Consider the following 20,606-nt stretch of genomic DNA (forward strand, 5'->3'; position numbering starts at 1 on the left):
TAATTGTAGAGTCCACTCTACATGTGTGGCATTTGTAGATTACAGAGGAAAGATGATCAACTCTCTCAGGTTGAGATCTTCATCATTCTTCTGATGGAAAGTTCTCCATAAGCTCTGTAGCCCCCAGTCAACATCTCTTGGGTTCGATTTGAAGTTAAATACTGGAGCTTGGGTCAAAACAAACTAATTCTTGGGGATATTGACTGCCTTTTAAAGACAGCGCACAGACAAAAACTGTTTTGGAACAACACTTTTCTTGAGTTCCTAAATTATTGCCCAGGCCCAGCAGGACAAGTACAAACTCCATTGGCAATTAATCTTTGCACCATAAACTATTAGTGATTAAATTATGACTTCTAAAAAGGAATACAATCAACCAATTACCCTGTTGATAATTATTATTCTAATAGATAAACAGTTAGTAAAGGGTTCAAGCCTATATAATCTTGAACAGTTTTTGAACATTATGGGGATCCTCTATTTGCCATTTTGAGATAACTGGTTGATGTATTCATGCCAAATTCAATATAGACTGCATTAGCACATATTTAGTCGAAATGGTTTGATAACTTAGTTAAGTAGGTCATATGCTAAATTAACACCAATGTGACAACCAGTGAGCATTATAACAGTAAAATGAAGAGTCTCAAATTCATGCAGCTACATTTTGCATTCAGGACACGCCCGAAGTCGGCAAGGGAAGGATGTGGATGGGAAACCAACTGAGATCACATTGTTAACATGATATTACGCTGGATGGACAATTAACGTCTGCCTAGCATGTAACGCATTTATCCATTCCTTCTTTGTGCAGATAAGAATGCATTGGGTCCAATGCGGACCCAGCCTGGGGTTTAAAAACAAAGGAGGCAGCTCCCTGAAGGTCAAAGGAGTTTTGGGAGAGGCTGTGTGGCTGAAGACTGCTCTCCAGAAATGTCATCAGTGCCAGGAGGCCATGGAAGGCAGAAGGGCAAGTCGGATGGGCTAAGTCCCCACTGTTTTACAGCTGAGTGCCTGTCCATGCTGGTGCAGGGGGTCAGTTCCACGCACAACATCCTGATGCCGAGGGATGGGAAGAGAAGGCTGCCTACCTGATGAAGAAGGCCTGTACTGAGGTGGCATGACGTGGTGTGCCACACCTGGCTGCTGTACCACAAAACGTTCAATAATCTTGTGCAGATTGCAAGGGTAAGTGCAGAGATGGCAAAGACCTGTGCGGAGAGATGTAGTCAGGTATCCATTCTCCTGAGCGCTCAGGGATCTGAGTATGTATTCCAACTGGCAATGAAGCTGCCCTGCCAAGGCTGGACTGCCAGCACAATGAGCAGCAGTACACTGGAGCGGGAGGTGTGCCACAATGAAATGACTCGCTAACTGCCCATGTTGGGGAAAGGGCATCCAGAATGGACCTTAAGGAAGATGGAATCTGTCATAATACACACCAGTATATTATGGTGCAGACACACACACACACTGATGGACATGCAGTGGAACCAATCAGCAGACACAACACCGCAGCCAATCACCAGTGAGAGCACAGGCACTATAAAGACAGGAGACAGGAGAGTTCCCGCTCATTCTAGTAGCAGTCAGCTTGGAGCACAGAGCTCACAGCCTGCAACACAGACATTCACCATGTGCTGAGTGCATCACCTGGTTAGGACTAGGCAAGGGTCAACAGTTAAAGCTGGTATTGCATTTACCCACAGTTCAAGTATGTTAATATAGTTAACCTTATAATAAAATAGAGTTGCACCACTTCCAGTGTTGGTGACCTGTTTGTGATCCAGAACACCCAACACATCATGGTACAAGGAGTGGATGCACACGAGCACTTCTGAGACCCAACTGCAACTAATCAGCATTCCGGCATCCTGAAGTATGGAGAACATCAACCCGCTGCCGCCACTCCGCATCGCCGGCAATCTCGGGGTCAATTGGAAGATTTTTAAACAGCGCCAGCTCTTCCTCGAAGCCACGGACAGGGAGAACGCCTCGGACATCAGGAAGATTGCTCTGCTCCTCCCCACGGCCGGACAACACGCCATCCACATCTTCAACTCCCTCACATTCGCAGACGACGAGGACAAGACAAAGTACAAGACGGTTCTCCTCAAATTCGATACCCACTTCAGCATAGAGGTCACTGAAAGCTTCGACAGATACCTGTTCCAGCAGCGCTTGCAGGGTAAGGACGAGCCTTTGCAATCCTTTTTAACACACCTCCGCATCCTTACGCAGACCTACGGCCAAGGGCCCACCTCCGACTCCATGATACGCGACCAGATCGTATTTGGTGTTCTGTCGGACCCCCTGCGTCAGCAGCTCCTCAAAATTAAGCAACTCACCCTAGCGACTGCCATCGAGACCTGTGTCCTGCATGAAAATGCCACCAGCCGGTACTCCCACATACAGGCAGCTGAAACGGCGCGGGGAGGTCCTCACGAGGCAGAAGGGATCCAAACAATTGAACACCTCCAAGGCTGCAGCCTGGATGAGGGCGGCCATTTTGCGCGTTTTTCGCGGCCTCCCGCGCTTGTACGCGCCAAACGAGGGGCGGTGACGTGGAGGAACGTGATGCGCAGGCGCGCACCACGCAGGACCGCACCGCGCATGCGCAGTGGTGCAACGGGCGTACTGACGTCACGACTTGCGGCAACAGTGGCTCCGCCCATTTAAAGTGGCAATGTCCTGCTGATGGACATGCAGTGGAACCAATCAGCATACACAACACCGCAGCCAATCACCAGTGAGAGCACACGCTCTATAAAGACAGGGGACAGGAGAGTTCCCGCTCATTCTAGTAGCAGCCAGCTCGGAGCACAGAGCTCACAGCCTGCAACACAGACATTCACCATGTGCTGAGTGCATCACCTGGTTCGGACTAGGCAAGGGTCAACAGTTAAAGCTGGTATTGCACTTACCCACAGTTCAAGTATGTTAATATAGTTAACCTTATAATAAAATAGAGTTGCACCACTTCCAGTGTTGGTGACTTGTTTGTGATTCAGAACACCCAACGCATCAGAATCCTAATGAGCCTTTCCATCGTCCTCTATCAGGAGCAGTCATGACAATACTGCGGAGGGTCATCGACCTGTGGGGGGTCACTGACCTGTGGGGGTCCCCAATCTGCAGGTGCTGATGAGGAGCATGAGAGATGCTCCCAGGTTGGACAGTCACTGGCCAGCTCGCTTCCACAGTCCTGGTGAGACAGGAGTCTGCGATGAAGGTAAGTGTATAATTCCCAAACCCATTCACCGTGTGTGCGGGAGAGTTCACAGGCTCGATATCAGAAAGTGAGCTGCTCCAGCCAGAGTGCCCATTGAAGCTCCAACGCCGATGTCGCCATGCAGCATCTCTCCACTGTCTCAGCAGCCACCGAGCCTGTACAGTGACAACGATGATTGAATTCACTGATGTTGTGCCTTCCTTCCACAGATGAGCCAACTGCACCAGCCACAGGCAGCCCCGAGGACACCCTGTCAGGTATCCAGGAGGACACTGCTCCTGCATCCGTGTCACGCAGTCTTTCAGCACAAGACACCAGCGCAGATACTCATAGGTCGGTGGGCATTCGGTTGTCATCTCCAAGGGAAGTGTACATCACACTCGCATGAGTGGTGGCAAAGGTAGAGAGATCCCAAGGTGCTGACGGTGGGAGTGCTGCTAGCGAACAGGACTAGGTTGATTCAGAGGCAGATGGTGAACCTCTGGAGATGTCCATCAGGTGGCAGGTTCTGTATGTCCAGCGGGATGAGGGGGAGATCTGGTGGATATCCATGAGGGTCTGCATGCTGTGGCGTCCGTCATTGAGGAATCCGTGTGGGACATGAATGCTGCGTTGATCCTGAGCACCGAGCGCACAGTCTCCACCATTGAGAGAATGGCTGAGGCTGCTTCAGGGACATCCTCGGAGGTTCCAGGGGTCACATTCAGACCAGCACGCCAGCATACCAGCTGTGACCTGTGAAGGTCACTGCCAGTGTGGGAGATGAAGAAGGTATCTAGGATGCTCCAGATGAGGGCAGCAGCTCCCTGTCGCTCTGCCAGTGGCCGCTGCATCTGAAAATGCCGCAATATATGAGGAGTGCCGATCAATGGGGCTGGATGCTCCTTCCCAGCCAGAGCCAACTCAGGCACTGGCGGCCAGAAGACACTCACCACAACAGCAAAATCAACTGGCTTCCTCAAATGCTGCAAGGGTGGTGTGTGGCGGTGGGGAGGGGGGGGGGGCTGTGTTCACCAAGACACAGCACCTGCAGGCAAAAGATTTAAGGCACCTTAAGTGCTACAGGGATGTGTCACAGGTGACATTGCTTACATTCATTACTTTGAATTTTCTGTCTGGTTTGGCACATATGTGTGCTGTTCTTTTGTTAATAGGAAGTCATGTTCCTTGATTCATTGGACACAGTTGGCTGCATGCTTTGTACATTGGTCAGATGTTGCAGAAGCTTATGTGGTAGTATGTATTGGGTGTCATGTGGGACTGGAAGCCCTAATGTCATTGGCTGACAGATCCCGGGTCCTGGTTGGCCGTTGACCTCTAGCTCCGCCCTGAAGGCGGAGTATAAGAAGCCGGAGTCTTCCCCCGCAGGCCAGTTTACTATCGAGCTGCGGGGGAACAGACACGCTTAATAAAGCCTCATCGACTTCACTCTATTCATCTCACGGAGTCTTTGTGCGCTACAATTTATTAAGCGTGCCTAAAAAGGACTATGGAGCTCAGGATCATTCCGGAATGCCTGAGGATCAGCCCCCACGCAGTGAACGTGGCAGCAGCCTTCAAGCACTGGCAGACTTGCTTCGAGGCCTACCTCAGAACGACCACCGGCTGGGTCACAGAAGACCAAAAACTGCAGGTCCTGCACTCGAGGGTGAGCACGGAGATTTTCTCCCTCATCGAAGACGCGGAGGATTTCCAGATGGCGTTCGCAGCACTGAAAATTCTCTATGTCCTCCCAGTTAACCAAATCTACGCTCGCTACCAGCTCGCGACGAGATGGCAAGCTCCCGGAGAATCGATGGACGAATTCTACGCTGCGCTGCTGATTTTGGGACGAGCCTGCAGCTGCCCGTTGGTGAACGCAAACGAACACACGGACATGTTAATGCGCGATGCTTTTGTTGCAGGTATGCAATCCTCCCAAATCCGCCAAAGACTTCTAGAAAAAGAGTCGCTAGGACTCTCAGAGGCACGGGCCCTAGCAGCCTCCCTAGACGTGGCCGCGCGTAATACCCGCGCCTACGGCCCCGACCGCGCGGCAGCCCATTGGGCCCCGTACGTACCCGTCGCGGCAAACCCCCTACCCCCCCCCCCCCCGGACACCCCACAGGCTTGCGCGGTCCAAACACCGAGTCGCACCGGGGGCGCCCGCTGTTATTTCTGCGGCCAGGCGAAACACCCCCGGCAGCGCTGCCCGGCCCGCACAGCTATCTGCAAAAGCTGCGGGAAAAAGGGCCATTATGCGGTTGTGTGCCGGTCCCGCGAGGTCGCCGCTGTCCCGGGAGAACAGGGAGCCCTGCAAGCCGTTTACACGCCCCAACCCCCCCAGCACGCCATGTACAACCCGAAGGCGCAGCCGCTCTGGGTCCCGACCACCGCGGTCCCGGGAGAACAGGGAGCCCTGCACGCCGCTTACGCACCCCAACCCCCCTCCCCGCAGCCCATGTGTGACCCGCCGCCGGCGCTACCGCTTTGGGTCCCGGCCAACACTCTCCACGGAGAGGAGGGAGTTTTGCGCGTCCCTAACGCCCCCCTAACCCCCACCCCGCGCCCCACGCCTGACCCGCCGGCGCCACCTACTTGGGCCCCGACTACGCTGTCCCCGGTGAGGGAGCTCCGCGCGGTCCTAGCGCTCGCGGTCCTAGCGCTCGCGGTCCTAGCGCTCGCTGTCCTGGCGCTCCCCAGCCCCCCCAGCGCACCATGTGCGACCCACAGACGCCGCCATTTTGGGTCCCGGCCACCACGAGGGGAGGAGGGGCGCCGGCATCTTGGAAAGCCCCAGACCTGTACGACGTGTGGGGGCGGCCATTTTGTCCACCCCCGCCGCCATCTTGTGACCCCCCCAGCCACGTGCGATGTATGGGGGCGGCCATTTTGTCCATCCCCGACGCCATCTTGGACGGCAACAACGGACCCCACTCCACTACTACAACCACGTCTCGCTTCAATTACGCTCGATCAAGCTCGACCCCGGACACTCCAGACGACGACGACAACGGTGCTAATAAACGGTCACGAGACGCCATGCCTAGTCGACTCCGGGAGCACGGAGAGCTTTATACACCCCGACACGGTAAGATGCTGTTCCTTGACCACCTATCCCAGCGCACAAAAGATTTCCCTAGCTGCAGGATCCCACTCCGTACAGATCCAGGGATTCTGCATAGTTACCCTAACGGTGCAGGGGAGGGAGTTCAAAAACTACAAACTAAACGTCCTTCCCCAACTCTGTGCCCCCACCTTGCTGGGATTAGATTTCCAATGCAATCTACAGAGCCTTACGTTCAAATTCGGCGGCCCAATACCCCCACTCACTATCTGCGGCCTCGCAACCCTCAAGGTGCAACCCCCGTCCTTGTTTGTGAACCTCACCCCGGATTGCAAACCCGTCGCCACTAGGAGCAGACGGTACAGCGCCCAGGACCGGACCTTCATTCGGTCCGAAGTCCAGCGGCTACTAAAGGAGGGCATAATCCCTGGAGAGCGCAGGTGGTAGTAGTGAAGACAGGGGAGAAACAAAGGATGGTCATTGACTATAGCCAGACCATCAACAGGTACACACAACTAGACGCGTACCCTCTCCCCCGCATATCCGACATGGTCAACCGGATTGCCCAATATAAAGTCTTCTCCACCGTGGACCTCAAGTCCGCCTACCATCAGCTCCCCATCCGCCCAAGTGACCGCAAGTACACAGCCTTCGAGGCAGACGGGCGATTATACCATTTCCTACGGGTCCCTTTTGGCGTCACAAACGGGGTCTCGGTCTTCCAACGGGAGATGGACTTTTTCATACTACGCCCAGTGGGTCCCCCAGTACGCAGACAAGGCCCGCCCCCTAATACAGACCACAACCTTCCCTCTGTCGACAGAGGCTTGCCAGGCCTTCAGCCGCATCAAAGCGGATATCGCAAAGGCCACGATGCGCGCCATCGACGAGTCCCTCCCCTTCCAGGTCGAGAGCGACGCCTCCGACGTAGCTCCAGCGGCCACCCTTAACCAAGCGGGCAGACCCGTGGCCTTTTTCTCCCGGACCCTCCACGCCTCAGAAATCCGCCACTCTTCAGTAGAAAAGGAAGCCCAAGCCATAGTAGAAGCTGTGCGACATTGGAGGCATTACCTGGCCGGCAGGAGATTCACTCTCCTCACTGACCAACGCTCGGTAGCCTTCATGTTCGATAATGCACAGCGGGGCAAAATCAAAAACGACAAGATCTTAAGGTGGAGGATCGAGCTCTCCACCTTCAACTATGAGATTTTGTATCGTGCCGGAAAGCTGAACGAGCCGTCCGATGCCCTATCCCGCGGCACATGTGCCAACGCACAAATTAACCGCCTCCAAACCCTCCACGAGGACCTCTGCCACCCGGGGGTCACTCGGTTTTACCACTTCATCAAGTCCCGCAATCTCCCATACTCTTTAGAGGAGGTCCGTACAGTCACAAGGGACTGCCACATCTGCGCGGAATGCAAGCCGCATTTTTTCAGGCCGGATGGAGCGCACCTGATTAAGGCTTCCCGCCCCTTTGAACGCCTCAGTCTCGATTTCAGAGGGCCCCTCCCCTCCACCGACCGCAACGCATATTTTCTTAATGTGGTGGACGAATACTCCCGCTTCCCTTTTGCCATTCCCTGTTCTGACATGACCGCGGCCACAGTCATTAAAGCCCTGAACAGCATCTTCACACTGTTCGGTTACCCCGCATACGTCCACAGCGACAGGGGGTCCTCTTTCATGAGTGACGAGCTGCGCCAGTTCCTGCTCAGCAAGGGCATAGCCTCAAGCAGGACGACCAGCTACAACCCCCAGGGGAACGGGTAAGTAGAGAGGGAGAACGGCACGGTCTGGAAGGCCGTCCTACTGGCCCTACGGTCCAGGGACCTCCCAGTTTCACGGTGGCAGGAGGTCCTCCCAGATGCTCTCCACTCCATCCGGTCGTTATTATGTACGAGCACTAATCAAACGCCTCATGAGCGTCTCCTTGTTTTTCCTAGGAGGTCCTCCTCTGGAACGTCGCTGCCGACCTGGCTGGCGGCCCCAGGACCCATCCTGCTCCGAAAGCATGTGCGGGCACATAAGGCGGACCCATTGGTTGAAAGGGTTCACCTCCTCCACGCGAACCCCCAGTACGCCTACGTGGAGTACCCCGACGGCCGACAGGACACGGTCTCCCTGCGGGATCTGGCGCCCGCCGGCAACACGCACACCCCCCCGACACCATCAACCCAACCCCCCCCCTTCCTGGCACCGCCGCACCCCGCGACCGCCCCCTTCCCAGGAGGATCGTTTCCCCTCCCCTCAGCACCGACCAAGAATAAAGCCCAAGCTGAAACCGTAAGGCTCCTGGAGGCGACAACACCGGTACAAGCACCACCACCACCGGGGCCGAGACGATCAACACGGATGACCAGACCACCCGACCGACTCGTGGCGTCGATCTAAAACTAAATATGGACTTTCACAAGAACATTTTGCTTTCTTCCTATACCCTCTGTAAATAGTTGCAACAGGACATAATTGTACAATACTGTATTGCCATGTGAATGTTTTTTTTTCCTCCCAGGACCAGCCCTGTAAACCCTTACCACCATACGAAGCATCACCCCGCCGGGTTCATTTTTGACAAGGGGTGAATGTGGTAGTATGTATTGGGGGTCATGTGGGACTGGAAGCCCTAATGTCATTGGCTGACCGATCCCGGGTCCTGGTTGGCCGTTGACCTCTAGCTCCGCCCTGAAGGCGGAGTATAAGAAGCCGGAGTCTTCCCCCGCAGGCCAGTTTACTATCGAGCTGCGGGGGAACAGACACGCTTAATAAAGCCTCATCAACTTCACTCTATTCGTCTCACGGAGTCTTTGTGCGCTACAGCTTATCTGCTGAGGGCTTTGCATGGTGCAGAATTTCTGGGTTGGGTTCTTGTGGTAGTATGCATTAGGGGTCATGTGGGACTGTGAAGCCGTGATGTCATTGGCTGACAGATCCCGGGTCCTGGTTGGCTGTTGACCTCTAGCTCCGCCCTGAAGGCGGAGTATAAGAACCTGGAGTTCTCCCCCGCAGGCCAGTCAGCTACTGAACTGCGGGGAACTAAGTCACGCTTAATAAAGCCTCATCGACTTCATCTCTATTCGTCTCTCGTGAGTCTTTGTGCGCTACAATTTATTAAGCGTGCTTAAAAGAACTATGGAGCTCAGGATCATCCCGGAATGCCTGAGGATCAGCCCCAACGCAGTGAACTCAGCAGCAGTTTTCAAACACTGGCAGACTTGTTTCGAGGCCTACCTCAGAACGGCCCCCAGCCGGGTCACAGAAGACCAGAAACTACAGGTCCTGCACTCGAGGGTAAGCCCGGAAATTTTCCCTCTCATCGAAGACGCAGAGGATTACCAGACGGCGTTCGCAGCACTAAAAAGCATCTATGTCCGCCCAGTGAACCAGATCTACGCACGCTACCAACTCGCAATGAGACGGCAAAGTCCCGGAGAATCGATAGATGATTTCTACGCCGCGCTACTAATTTTGGGACGGGCCTGCGGCTGCCCGCCGGTAAACGCGATGGAACACACGGACATGTTGATGCGTGATGCTTTTGTGGCTGGTATGAACTCTTCCCAAATCCGCCAAAGACTTTTAGAAAAAGAGTCGCTAGGACTCTCAGAGGCACGGGCCCTTGCAGCCTCACTAGATGTGGCCGCGCGAAACGCCCGCACCTACGGCCCCGACCGCGCGGCAGCCCATTGGGCTCCGTGGACCCCCGTCGCGACAAACCCCCCCCTCCCACCACCCCACAGGCTTGCGCGGTTCAGACGCCAAGTCGTCCCGGGGGAGCCCGCTGCTATTTCTGCGGCCAGGCGAAACACCCCCGGCAGCGCTGCCCAGCCCGCGCAGCGACTTCTAAGAGCTGCGGAAAAAAGGGCCATTTCGCGGCTGTGTGCCGGTCCCGGGAGGTCGCCGCGGTCCCCGGCGAACAAGGATTCCTGCACGCTTCTAACACTCCCCAACCCCCCCAGCGCCCCATGTATGACCCGCAGGCGCAACCAGTTTGGGTCCCGGCCACCGCTGTCCAGCGCCCCATGTACGACCCGCAGGCGCAGCCAGTTTGGGTCCCGACTACCGCTGTCCCCGGAGAACAAGGCGATCTGCGCGTTTATGACGCTCCCCAACCCCCCCAGCGCCCCATGTGCGACCCGCAGGCGCCGCCATTTTGGGTCCCGGCCACCACGAGGGGAGGAGGGGCGCCGCCATCTTGGGATCCCCCAGACCTGTGCGACGCATGGGGACGGCCATTTGGTCCACCCCCGCCGCCATCTTGTGATCCCCCAGCCATGTGCGATGCATGGGGGCGGCCATTTTGTTCACCCCCGCCGCCATCTTGGACGGCAACAACGGACCCCAGTGTCGACGGCTCCACGGTGTTCGAGGAAGAAGCTCAAACATTACAATCACGTCTGGCCTCAATGACGCTGGACCAAGCACGGCCCTGGACGCTCCAGACGACGACAACAACGGTGCTGATAAACGGGCACGAGACACCATGCCTAGTCGACTCCGGGAGCACGGAAAGCTTCATCCACCCCGACACGGAAGTCCTCCTCTAGAACGTCGCTGCCGACCTGGCTGGCGGTCCCAGGACCCATCCTGCTCCGAAAACATGTGCGGGCGCACAAGTCGGACCCGTTGGTCGAGAGGGTTCGCCTCCTCCACGCGAACCCGCAGTAAGGCTTACGTGGAGCACCCCGACGGCTGACAGGACACGGTCTCCCTGCGAGATCTGGCGCCCGCCGGCAACACACACACCCCCCCGACACCAATCACCCCCTCCCTGCCACCGGCGCACCCCGCGAGCGCCCCCTTCCCGGGAGGATCGGTCCTCCTCCCAGGTCCGACCAGAAGTGAAGCGGAAGCAGAAACCGTAAGGTTCCCGGAGACGACAACACGGGAACAAGCACCACCACCGGGGCCGAGGCAATCAACGAGGACGACCAGACCGCCCGACCGACTTGTGGCATCAATGTAACATTACTATATTGTGGACTGTAACGAGAACGTTTACCTTTTCCCCCTTTTACTGTAAATAGTTCAAAACACAAAAAAAAAACCTCTGTACATGCAAAAGTTTTCCTCCCAGGACCAGCCTTGTAAACCCTTACCACCATATGAAGCACCACCCCGCCGGGTTCATTTTTAACAAGGGGTGAATGTGGTAGTATGCATTAGGGATCATGTGGGACTGTGAAGCCGTGATGTCATTGGCTGACAGATCCCGGGTCCTGGTCGGCTGTTGACGTCGAGCTCCGCCCTGAAGGCGGAGTATAAGAACCTGGAGTTCTCCCCCGCAGGCCAGTCAGCTACTGAACTGCGGGGAACTAAGTCACGCTTAATAAAGCCTCATCGACTTCATCTCTATTCGTCTCTCGTGAGTCTTTGTGCGCTACAGTTCTTCAGGAAAGTTTTGTTGGGATTGAGACGTTGCCATTGAATTGAGTTGACCTCCATGCCTTGGATGTCACGTTTACCTTTCATTGGATCAATGTAGCCCTCGCGCCCCTGCTCCACTGACTGCTCCTCTTGTCCACCTCAAAGCCCTCACCCTGTGCGATCCCAGGCTCACCCTCAGACCCATGACTAGTCATCCTCCAAAACTTGAGGTCCTGCCTCACTCTCCTCAGCCTCCACTAGATACCTTGTCAGAGCGTGAATGTGCAGGGCATGGCATGGCAGGAGAAACTATGAGGGAAACATGCTTTGGTCGATATTACAATGATTCCCCGGATCGGTCAAAGCATCGGAAGGATATTTTGATCAACCCCATAGTCCTGTCCATCACCACTCTAATAGATGCATGACTCTTGTTGTCTTCTGCCTCTCAGTGGGGTTATCAGTCACCTCTTCACGAGATAGCCCTTGTCACCCAGGAGCCATCCATCCAAATTTGCAGCAGTCACAAACAGCCTTGGTACCTAGGAGTGCCACAAGATGTATGAATCATGTGGGCTCCCTATACAACGGGCACAGACTTGCCAAATCTGTGTCCCGTGATCATAGACAAACTGAGCTCTCATCGAGCGGAACCTCTTCTTGTTAATGAAAATTCCCGGCTCTCCTGCTGGCATCCTGATGTCCACACACATGCTGTCTATAGTAGCCTGGATGCGGGGAACCCATCCACCGCCTCAAACCTCCTGACAGATTAGTTGTGGCCTCAGGAATTAAGCCATCCAAAGGAAATTATTGACTGAAGGTGCATTCACCCCAAAATCTGCCATAGAAATTGTAACATCTATAGAACTTGCTGAGAGAAAAACATAGCTGATTGGAGTTCGAGCTAAAGCCCAAAAGATTGAATCTGTGATAAACAGGTCCACCAGGAACCTACCATTTCATTGCTACAATCAAGTGGGACATATGGCTCGAGATTGTTGGAGAAAGGAAAACAAATGCAAAAATTGTGGTCAAGTTGGCCACATTGTCAAGGCACCAAAAAGAAAATGCTGGAAAATCACAGCAGGTCTGGCAGCACTGTAGGGAGAGAAAAGAGCTCACGTTTCGAGTCCAATGACTCTTTGTCAGAGATAGGATAGATAGGATAGATGCGGGCAGGTTGTTCCCACTGGCGGGTGAAAGCAGAACTAGGGGCCATAGCCTCAAAATAAGGGAAAGTAGATTTAGGACTGAGCTTAGGAGGAATTTCTTCACCCAAAGGGTTGTGAATCTATGGAATTTCTTGCCCAGTGAAGCAGTAGAGGCTCCTTCTTTAAACGTTTTTAAGATAATGATAGATAGTTTTTTGAAGAATAAAGGGATTAAGGTTTATGGTGTTCAGGCCGGAAAGTGGAGCTGAGTTCACAAAAGATCAGCCATAATCTCATTGAATGGCAGAGCAGGCTCGAGGGGCCAGATGGCTGACTCCTGCTCCTAGTTCTTATGTTCTGATGAAACGTTAGCTCTTTTCTCTCCCTACAGATGCTGCCAGACCTGTTGAGATTTTCCAGCATTTTGTTTTTGGTTTCAGATTCCAGCATCCGCAGTAATTTGCTTTTATGCATTGTCAAGACATGTTGGTCACGCCAACCTTCATCAGCACCGTAACAAGAAAATTACTGCAAAGTCCACAGGGTGAGTTTACCAGTTAAATGATCCAACTGAAGATTCACCGAGTACCAAAGTGTCAGTCAGTTTAAGGAAGGTTAGCTCGGCATTCTAGCAATATAAGGCGACCAGCAAGGATTTTGGGTCCATCCAAAATTAAATGGGAACACTATTAAGATGAAAGTCGATCCGGGTGCTGCAGTATCACTTATACCTGAATCCATATACCATCAGAAACGGAATTATCTGCCAGTGTGGTCTTGAGGACATATACCGAGGAGGTCTTACTGCTGAAGGGCTTAACCAAGGTGACTGTGGGAGTTAACGAGCAGAAAGTGGAGTTGCCTCTTCACATTGTTCAAGGAAACTTTCCGGCATTGTTTGGGAGATCTTGGTTAAGGAAGATTAATCTAAACTGGGCTGTTGTGAACCAACCTGTTGATTCGATGAATGATCTTCAATGACTTCTGAGAAAGTATGTGAAGGTATTTGAGGAGTCACTTGGATCCATGATTTGGGTCGAAGTGAAACGCAAGCTGAAGGCAGACATTGTGCCTAAATGTTTGAAAGCACATATGGTACGCTATGCTATTTGATTTAAAGTGGAAGAAGAATCAGAGAGATTACTGAAGGCAGGGGTCATAGCGCCTGTCACCATCAGCAATTGGGCAACCCCAATCATCCCTGACTTAAAGCTGAGCGGCACAACAGTGCAATGCTTAGCACTGCTGCCTCACAGCGCCAGGGATCCGGCTGTGGTTGACCATCTGTGCAGAGTCTGTACATTCTCCCCGTGTGTGCGTGGATTTACTCCGGGTGCTCCGGTTTCTCCCTCAGTCCAAAGATGTGCAGGTTAGGTGGATTGGCCGTGATAACTTGCCCCTTAGTGTCCAAAAGGTTAGGTGGGGTTACTGGATTACAGGGATAGAGTGGGGCGCGTGCCTAGATAGGGTGCTCTTGCAGAAGGTCGGTGGAGACTTGATAGGTCAAATGGCCTCCTTCTGCACTGTAGGGATTCTATGATCCTATGAATAACACACAAGGGTCTATTTTGGTATTGGAGTCTTCCGCTTGGAATAAGGTCAGCACAGGTTCACTTCCACGACCCATGGATTAGATCTTGAGTGAGCTATTGGGTGCGCAATACTACCTGGATGACATTTTGATTACAGGTTCGAACGATGTAGAGCATGTAAAGAACCGAGAAGTTACCCTTGCATGGCTGCAACTATATGATCTCAGGGTCAAGAAAGAGAAGTGTGAAGTGTTTAAATCTTCTATTCATTATCTTAGACACGTCATCGACCGAGAAGGTTTTCACAAAGAACTTAAGAAGATGTCGGAGATCCAGGACTGGATGCTCCACAGCCGCCGAACGTGAATCAGTTAAGGTCGTTTCTAGAATTATTAAATTACTATGGAAAGTTTGCGCTGCACTTAGCAACAAGGTTGCAGACTTTACACACGTTGCTTTGAAACAAGCAAGCTTGGCTCTGGACGAAAGATTTTGGACTGCTGACCAAAATATCAAAATAAATTTCAGCAATCGGAGTTATTGGTGCATTATAACTCAATGCTGAATCTGCAGCTTGCTTGCAACGCAGGTTGGAGCAATTGTCTCGCATAGAATTCCTTCAGGCAAAGAACGACCAGCGGCATTTGCTTCCAGGATGTTGACTAGCACTGAGTCCAACGATACTCAACTTGAGAAAGAAGCTCTTAGCATTATTTTTGGTGTTCGAAAGTTCCACCATTAGTTGTTTTACTATAAATTTACTCTACTGACCCATCATTGTCCCTTAACAATAGTTTTTGGGCCGTATAAGGGGATCCCTTCGATCACTGCAAAATGATTACAATGTTGGCCGCTAATCTTGTCGACACATGATTATGTCATCACATATCGTGGGTCTGATCATCACGTGAACGTGAACATTTTGCCTGGATAGTCGCTCCAAGACCATAAAATAAGCACAAATCTGATGAACACTTCATCGACATTGCCTATCGGTCTTATGTGGAAAATGTTCCAGCAACATCTTCTCAGGTATGAAAATTTACTTGAACAGATCTGGTGATGGGGAAGGTGTTGGACATGGTTCAAAAGGGCACTCACACAAGAGCACAGAAATAATCCAGACCTTAAACCCTAGTTTACCAGGCATCGAGAGCTGACAGTACAAACTAGAGTATTGTTGTAGGGTATTAGAGTAATCATTCCGCCATGTCTATGAAGTAGAATCCTGGATCAGCTGCATGACGGCCATCCTGCATGAAGGAGTTGGCAAGAATCCACTTCTGGTGGCCAGGGTTGGATGCCTAACAAGAAGAGAATGTGGGGTTATGAGGAGCTGGGGAGATAAAAGAGAGTGAGAGGGAGAGAGCAGTAGAACATCATAAAGAGGTATGAGAGAGAAAGGATGATATGCTTTGTGAGTGAGAGGTGATTAAATAGTTTATATAAAGTTTTAAGTATTTTAGTGCATCGTGGTTGTGTGGAATGTGCATCCTGTAGAATGTGGGAAGCCACATAGGCACAAAGTGCCCTGGATGACTACATCTGCAGGAAGTGGCATCAGGTGCAAAATCCTAAGCTGCAGGGTATGGAATTTGAGCAGTGACTGAAGTCATTGTGGTGCATCCTCAAGGCTGCGGATTACATGGTTGGAACGGTTAGAGAGGTGATCACACTGCAGCTAAGAAGTACATCAACAGAGAGGGAAATGGTGATCCCCAGAGTATCTCAGAGAAACAAGCAGTTAGTGAAGAAATATCCTGTAGCTGTCTCACTTTCTAACTACTTTTCCGTTTTGAATACTGATGAGTGACATGGCTGCTCAAGAGGACTGCAGCAAGAGCCAAGTTCCTGGCACCAGAGGTGACCCAGCTGCACAGGAGGGGGGTGGAAGTGCTTTTGTGGCACCATAAAAACAGCAGTGGACAGAATATCTGCAGGACCCTCCCAAACCCCTCCCATTCTTTTGGTAGATTGGTGAAAAGCCTGAAGAAATGGTTGTATTATTCTTTGTCTGCGAAGTGTTACCAATCTTTCATTGGAAGATCGGGAGAACCCCATCCCACCCCACCCCACCCAACGTCCGAGAAATTCTCATTCCCCCCCCCCCCGTGTTTAGGCTTCAATGTTATTTCTTCTTTATAAATTTAGATTACCCAATTTATTTTTTCCAAGTAAGGGGTAATTTAGCGTGCTCAATCCATCTACCCTGCATTTACCCTGCACATCTTTGGGTTGTGGGGGCGATACCCACGCAAACATGGGGAGAATGTGCAAACCCCACACGGCCAGTGTATCTATACATCTATATTCCATCTATACTGCTACAATGCCACCTGTCTTAGCATCAGCAGCAAGTGTTGATATATAGCTTTCTATCCTATTATCTAAGTCATTAATAAATATGGGGAAACATTAAAGCCTTGGCAGCGTGGTTGTGCAGTGGTTAGTACTGCTGCCTCACGGGGCCGAGGTCCCTGGTTCGATCCCGGCCCTGGGTCACTGGCCCAGTGGGGTTTGCACATTCTCCCCATGTTTGCGGAGGTATCGCCCCCACAACTCAAAGATGTGCAGGGTAGATGGATTGACCACGCTAAATTACGCCTTACTTGGAAAAAATTAATTGGGTACTCAAATTTATAACGAAGAAAAAAACATTGAAGCCTAAACACAGATTTTTGTAAGATACCATTCGTCAAATCCTGCCAATATGAAAACCTACACATTATCCTCACTCACTGTCCAGTACCACATAACCAACTTCCTAACCACGTCAATAACTTCATGAGCTTCACCTTTAGCTAACAGTGTCAAATGAGGCATTTTATCTGCTGCTTTCTGGAAGTCTACATAAATAACATCCATAGATACTCCACTAGTTTAGTCACCTCCACAAAAAATTCAATTAGATTTCTCACACATCACCTGAACTGTGGCAAATTTATGCTGGCTCTCTGGTCAGCTCAAAACTTTCAATGTGTTCATCTATGCTATCCTTCATTGTAGATTCTAGTATTTTCCTGAAAACAGATTTTAGGTTAGCTGGTCTAGGTTTCCCTGTTTTCTCATCCTCATTTTTCTTAACTAGTGGAGCGGCAAATGCAATTTTCTAATCGAAAAGAACAGTTTTGAAATTGAATGCACTTTGATGGTCGGTCAAATGAACAGCAGTGTGTGCTCCGAAAACCAATCCTTTTATCACAAGCTATGTATTTCTATTTGTAAAAGGGAAAGGAAATAACGAACAATAGCTTGCCTAACATTTAACCCAATTATTTTTTTTCCAATTATGGGGCAATTTAGTGTGGCCAATCCACCTACCCTGCACATCTTTGGGTTGTGGGGGGGAAACCCACAAAGACAAGGGGAGAATGCGCAAACTGCACACAGAGTGACCCATAGCCGGGATCGATCGCGGGTCCTCAGCGTCGCAGGCAGCACAGCTAACCACTGTGCCACCGTGCCACCCACCTAACATTTGATACAAATGACAATCCTTCTTTCTACAATGGAGCTTGGAGCAATTCCGAAATCTATTAGCCTGACTAATCAAATCAAAAGAAAATGGTGGGTATGCAGATGCAATGTGATGACTGCCAAGGTCCTGCACAGATCAGCTCATTAAATGTTAACCATGACTTCAGGATCATGAACACACAATGTAGGCTGACACTCCAGTGCAGCACTACAGCAGTGCAGCACTGTCAGAGGTGCTACCTTTGGATGAGACATTAACCCAAGACCCCATCCACAATTCTCAGTTAGACACAGAATAAAAGCTTGAAAGTATTCCGTAAAAAATTGAAACAGCAAGGAGTGTTCCCCCTGGTATTCTGGTGAACATTTATAATTCAACCAGCATCAAAAACCCGTTAGTTATCACTTGGCTGTTTGTAGGATTAGTTATGTGCATCTTGGCTGTTGCATTTCCTGTATTGTTACACTGAAAAAGCCCTTTAGGATGTCTTGGGATTATGAAAAGGCTCGATATAAATGCAAATTCTTGGAAAGGAAATAACAAACAAAAGCTTGCCTCACATTTGATAGCAAATGCCAATCCTTCTTTCTACAGAATGGGATTATAGTGACTTACTCTGACACTGGTCTGATCGGGAAGCAGACATTACCAGCACGTTGGTACTTTCTTACCATTGCATCGTAGTTCAGCTTGTTCATGAAGTGAGCAGTCTCCGTGCCCTTGTAATAACTGAACCAGATGGTCCCCTGGTATTGATCCCCAGCATCCAACAGCAGCACATTTTTCTCCTGCCCTCTGATCTCTCGGATTTTAGTCAATCTCCTGGCCACTCCGGCAAAGCACTTGGACATGCACTTGCTCGAATCCTCGCTGGTCTCCTCCACCCTGGCGTGTACATCGTTAGTGTGGAGAATAGTGAGCTCAAACGAGAGAGTGCCCTTGATGCAGAGGACACTGAGTAGGGAGAGAGAGAGCAGCAGTGCGGGGGAACAGCCCATGGCAAGCGAGCGAGAATCTGACTGGCGTCCCGCAGCTTTGAGCTGCTGAACCTCCAGCTTTATAGGCTGGACTCTCCCTGACATACAAGAGGTAGGCGGAGCGAGAATCAATTTATGCAGCTTACTCATGTAAATCACAAGGGAGCTCATTGATGACCCCGGCAACTGCAGGTTACCTGCAGAGATTTGAGAACATTTGTTGACAATAGACTACAATTTTTTATTGCAAGTACCTTACCCAAATCTTTGCATCTTCCCCACACTAAAGTGTGGCTGGAATTTTCCACAAGTCTGTTGGTGCCTGAGTTGGTAGCAATGAACTAACTTGAACACAAAGCTCAGCCTCACGCCAATGTGTTAAACTGAGGTGCGAGCTGCTGTCAGGAATTGGGAACTCGTTCCTCAGGAGACGGTGGAAGCAGAGTCTTGGAATATTTTTAAGGCAGAAGTAGATGGATTGTTGATAAGCAAAGAGTGAAGGTTAGCAGGAATGTGGGGTTGAGGTTACAATCAAATCAGTCATGATCTCATTGAATGGCCAAGCAGACTTGAGGGGCCGATAGGCCTACTTATGCTCCTAATGCCTGTGTTCATCTGGAAGGGAATGTAAAAGATTCCCTTCACACAGCTTCTAGACTGCTCAATGACTCTCCCTCAGACTGATCTGTTCCCTGTAAGAACGCTATTCACGGCACCCTATGCTGCTCTTGCTCATGTATTTGCTTTGTTTGGCTCCTTGTTCTGCACTGTAACCAATCACTGTTTGTCGATGTACCATTTGTCCATGTACTCTGTTGATAATTCTTGGGAATACGTACTGTGTACGTTCCCTTGGCCGCAGAAAAATACTTTTCACTGTACTTCGGTTCATGTGACAATAAATCAAATCAAAATCAAATCAGATTCCCAGGCACCATATAGAAGATCACAGACGTTCTTCTGGGTTCTGGTCAATAGGTGTCCTCTAAACCAACAATGCTAATGAAGATTTGGCCATTGGTGCGTTATTTTTTTTCAGTGTTTGTGGTGTGTAAATTGTCTGCTAAGTTACCTATACCACAACAATGACCACACTATCAAAGTATTAAACACTTTGGGATATCCCAAGTTGTAAAAGTTACTTCAGAAATGTCTTTCCTTCCCACTGAAACCTTAGACCTGTTCATTTGAATTTGAAAGTGTGTGTTAGAAACTCTGATCCTCATTCTCCAATGGTCTGGTGACACCAGCTGGAGAAGAATTAGCTTCTCATCACTTTTTTGTTTAACTGCAACAATTTGTTTCTCATTGAGAACTGGAAGCTTCAAAGAGCCAAAGGGCTTGGGTTGCTAACTCTAGTTGCACGTATTCCTAACGGCTTCATCACAAGCCAACATGACAATTGGTTCCCAGTGTAAAGTGAAGCGACCGTGCCCTCGCCGTAACATCAATAACTCCTCGTTCTACCAGTAAAATGATTGAGAGAAGATAAGCCTTGACAATCTGACAAATTGTCTCCAGGGATGGAAGAGTCTAGAAGCTGATAACAAGATAAATCGGACTCACTGTTCAGTGTTCCGGTCCATTGGCGGCATTAATTACTGGATGTTCCAGAACATTCTGGGATGACTGGTAACCTTAAGAGGGTCGATAAACTTGTTCTGTCATTGCTGAAGCGTAGCTTGATGGTGTCTTGTACAAACAATAGCTATGGGTCCGCCTTCAGAAAAAAGGGATGAAATAGGATTAAGGCTGTACTGAAATGTTCAAGTGCACTCACCCCTCCAATCATCGACTGTACGCCTGAATGTTTTGCTGTA

At 50.7% G+C, this 20,606-nt stretch overlaps 1 protein-coding gene across 1 annotated transcript in view; it reads right to left on the bottom strand.

Annotated features, from left to right (window-relative positions):
* Positions 1-18,835, bottom strand: part of LOC140419367 (5'-nucleotidase-like) — a 260,027-nt gene extending 241,192 nt beyond the window's left edge. Inside the window, exon 1 of the mRNA XM_072503244.1 lies at positions 18,481-18,835. Coding sequence (XP_072359345.1) covers positions 18,481-18,807 — 327 coding nt within the window. The 5' untranslated portion in view covers positions 18,808-18,835. The remainder of the gene's footprint in view (positions 1-18,480) is intronic.
* Positions 18,836-20,606: the final 1,771 nt, after the last annotated feature.

Source organism: Scyliorhinus torazame, chromosome 1 (assembly GCF_047496885.1).
Source record: "Scyliorhinus torazame isolate Kashiwa2021f chromosome 1, sScyTor2.1, whole genome shotgun sequence".
Taxonomy (NCBI): Eukaryota; Metazoa; Chordata; class Chondrichthyes; order Carcharhiniformes; family Scyliorhinidae; genus Scyliorhinus; species Scyliorhinus torazame.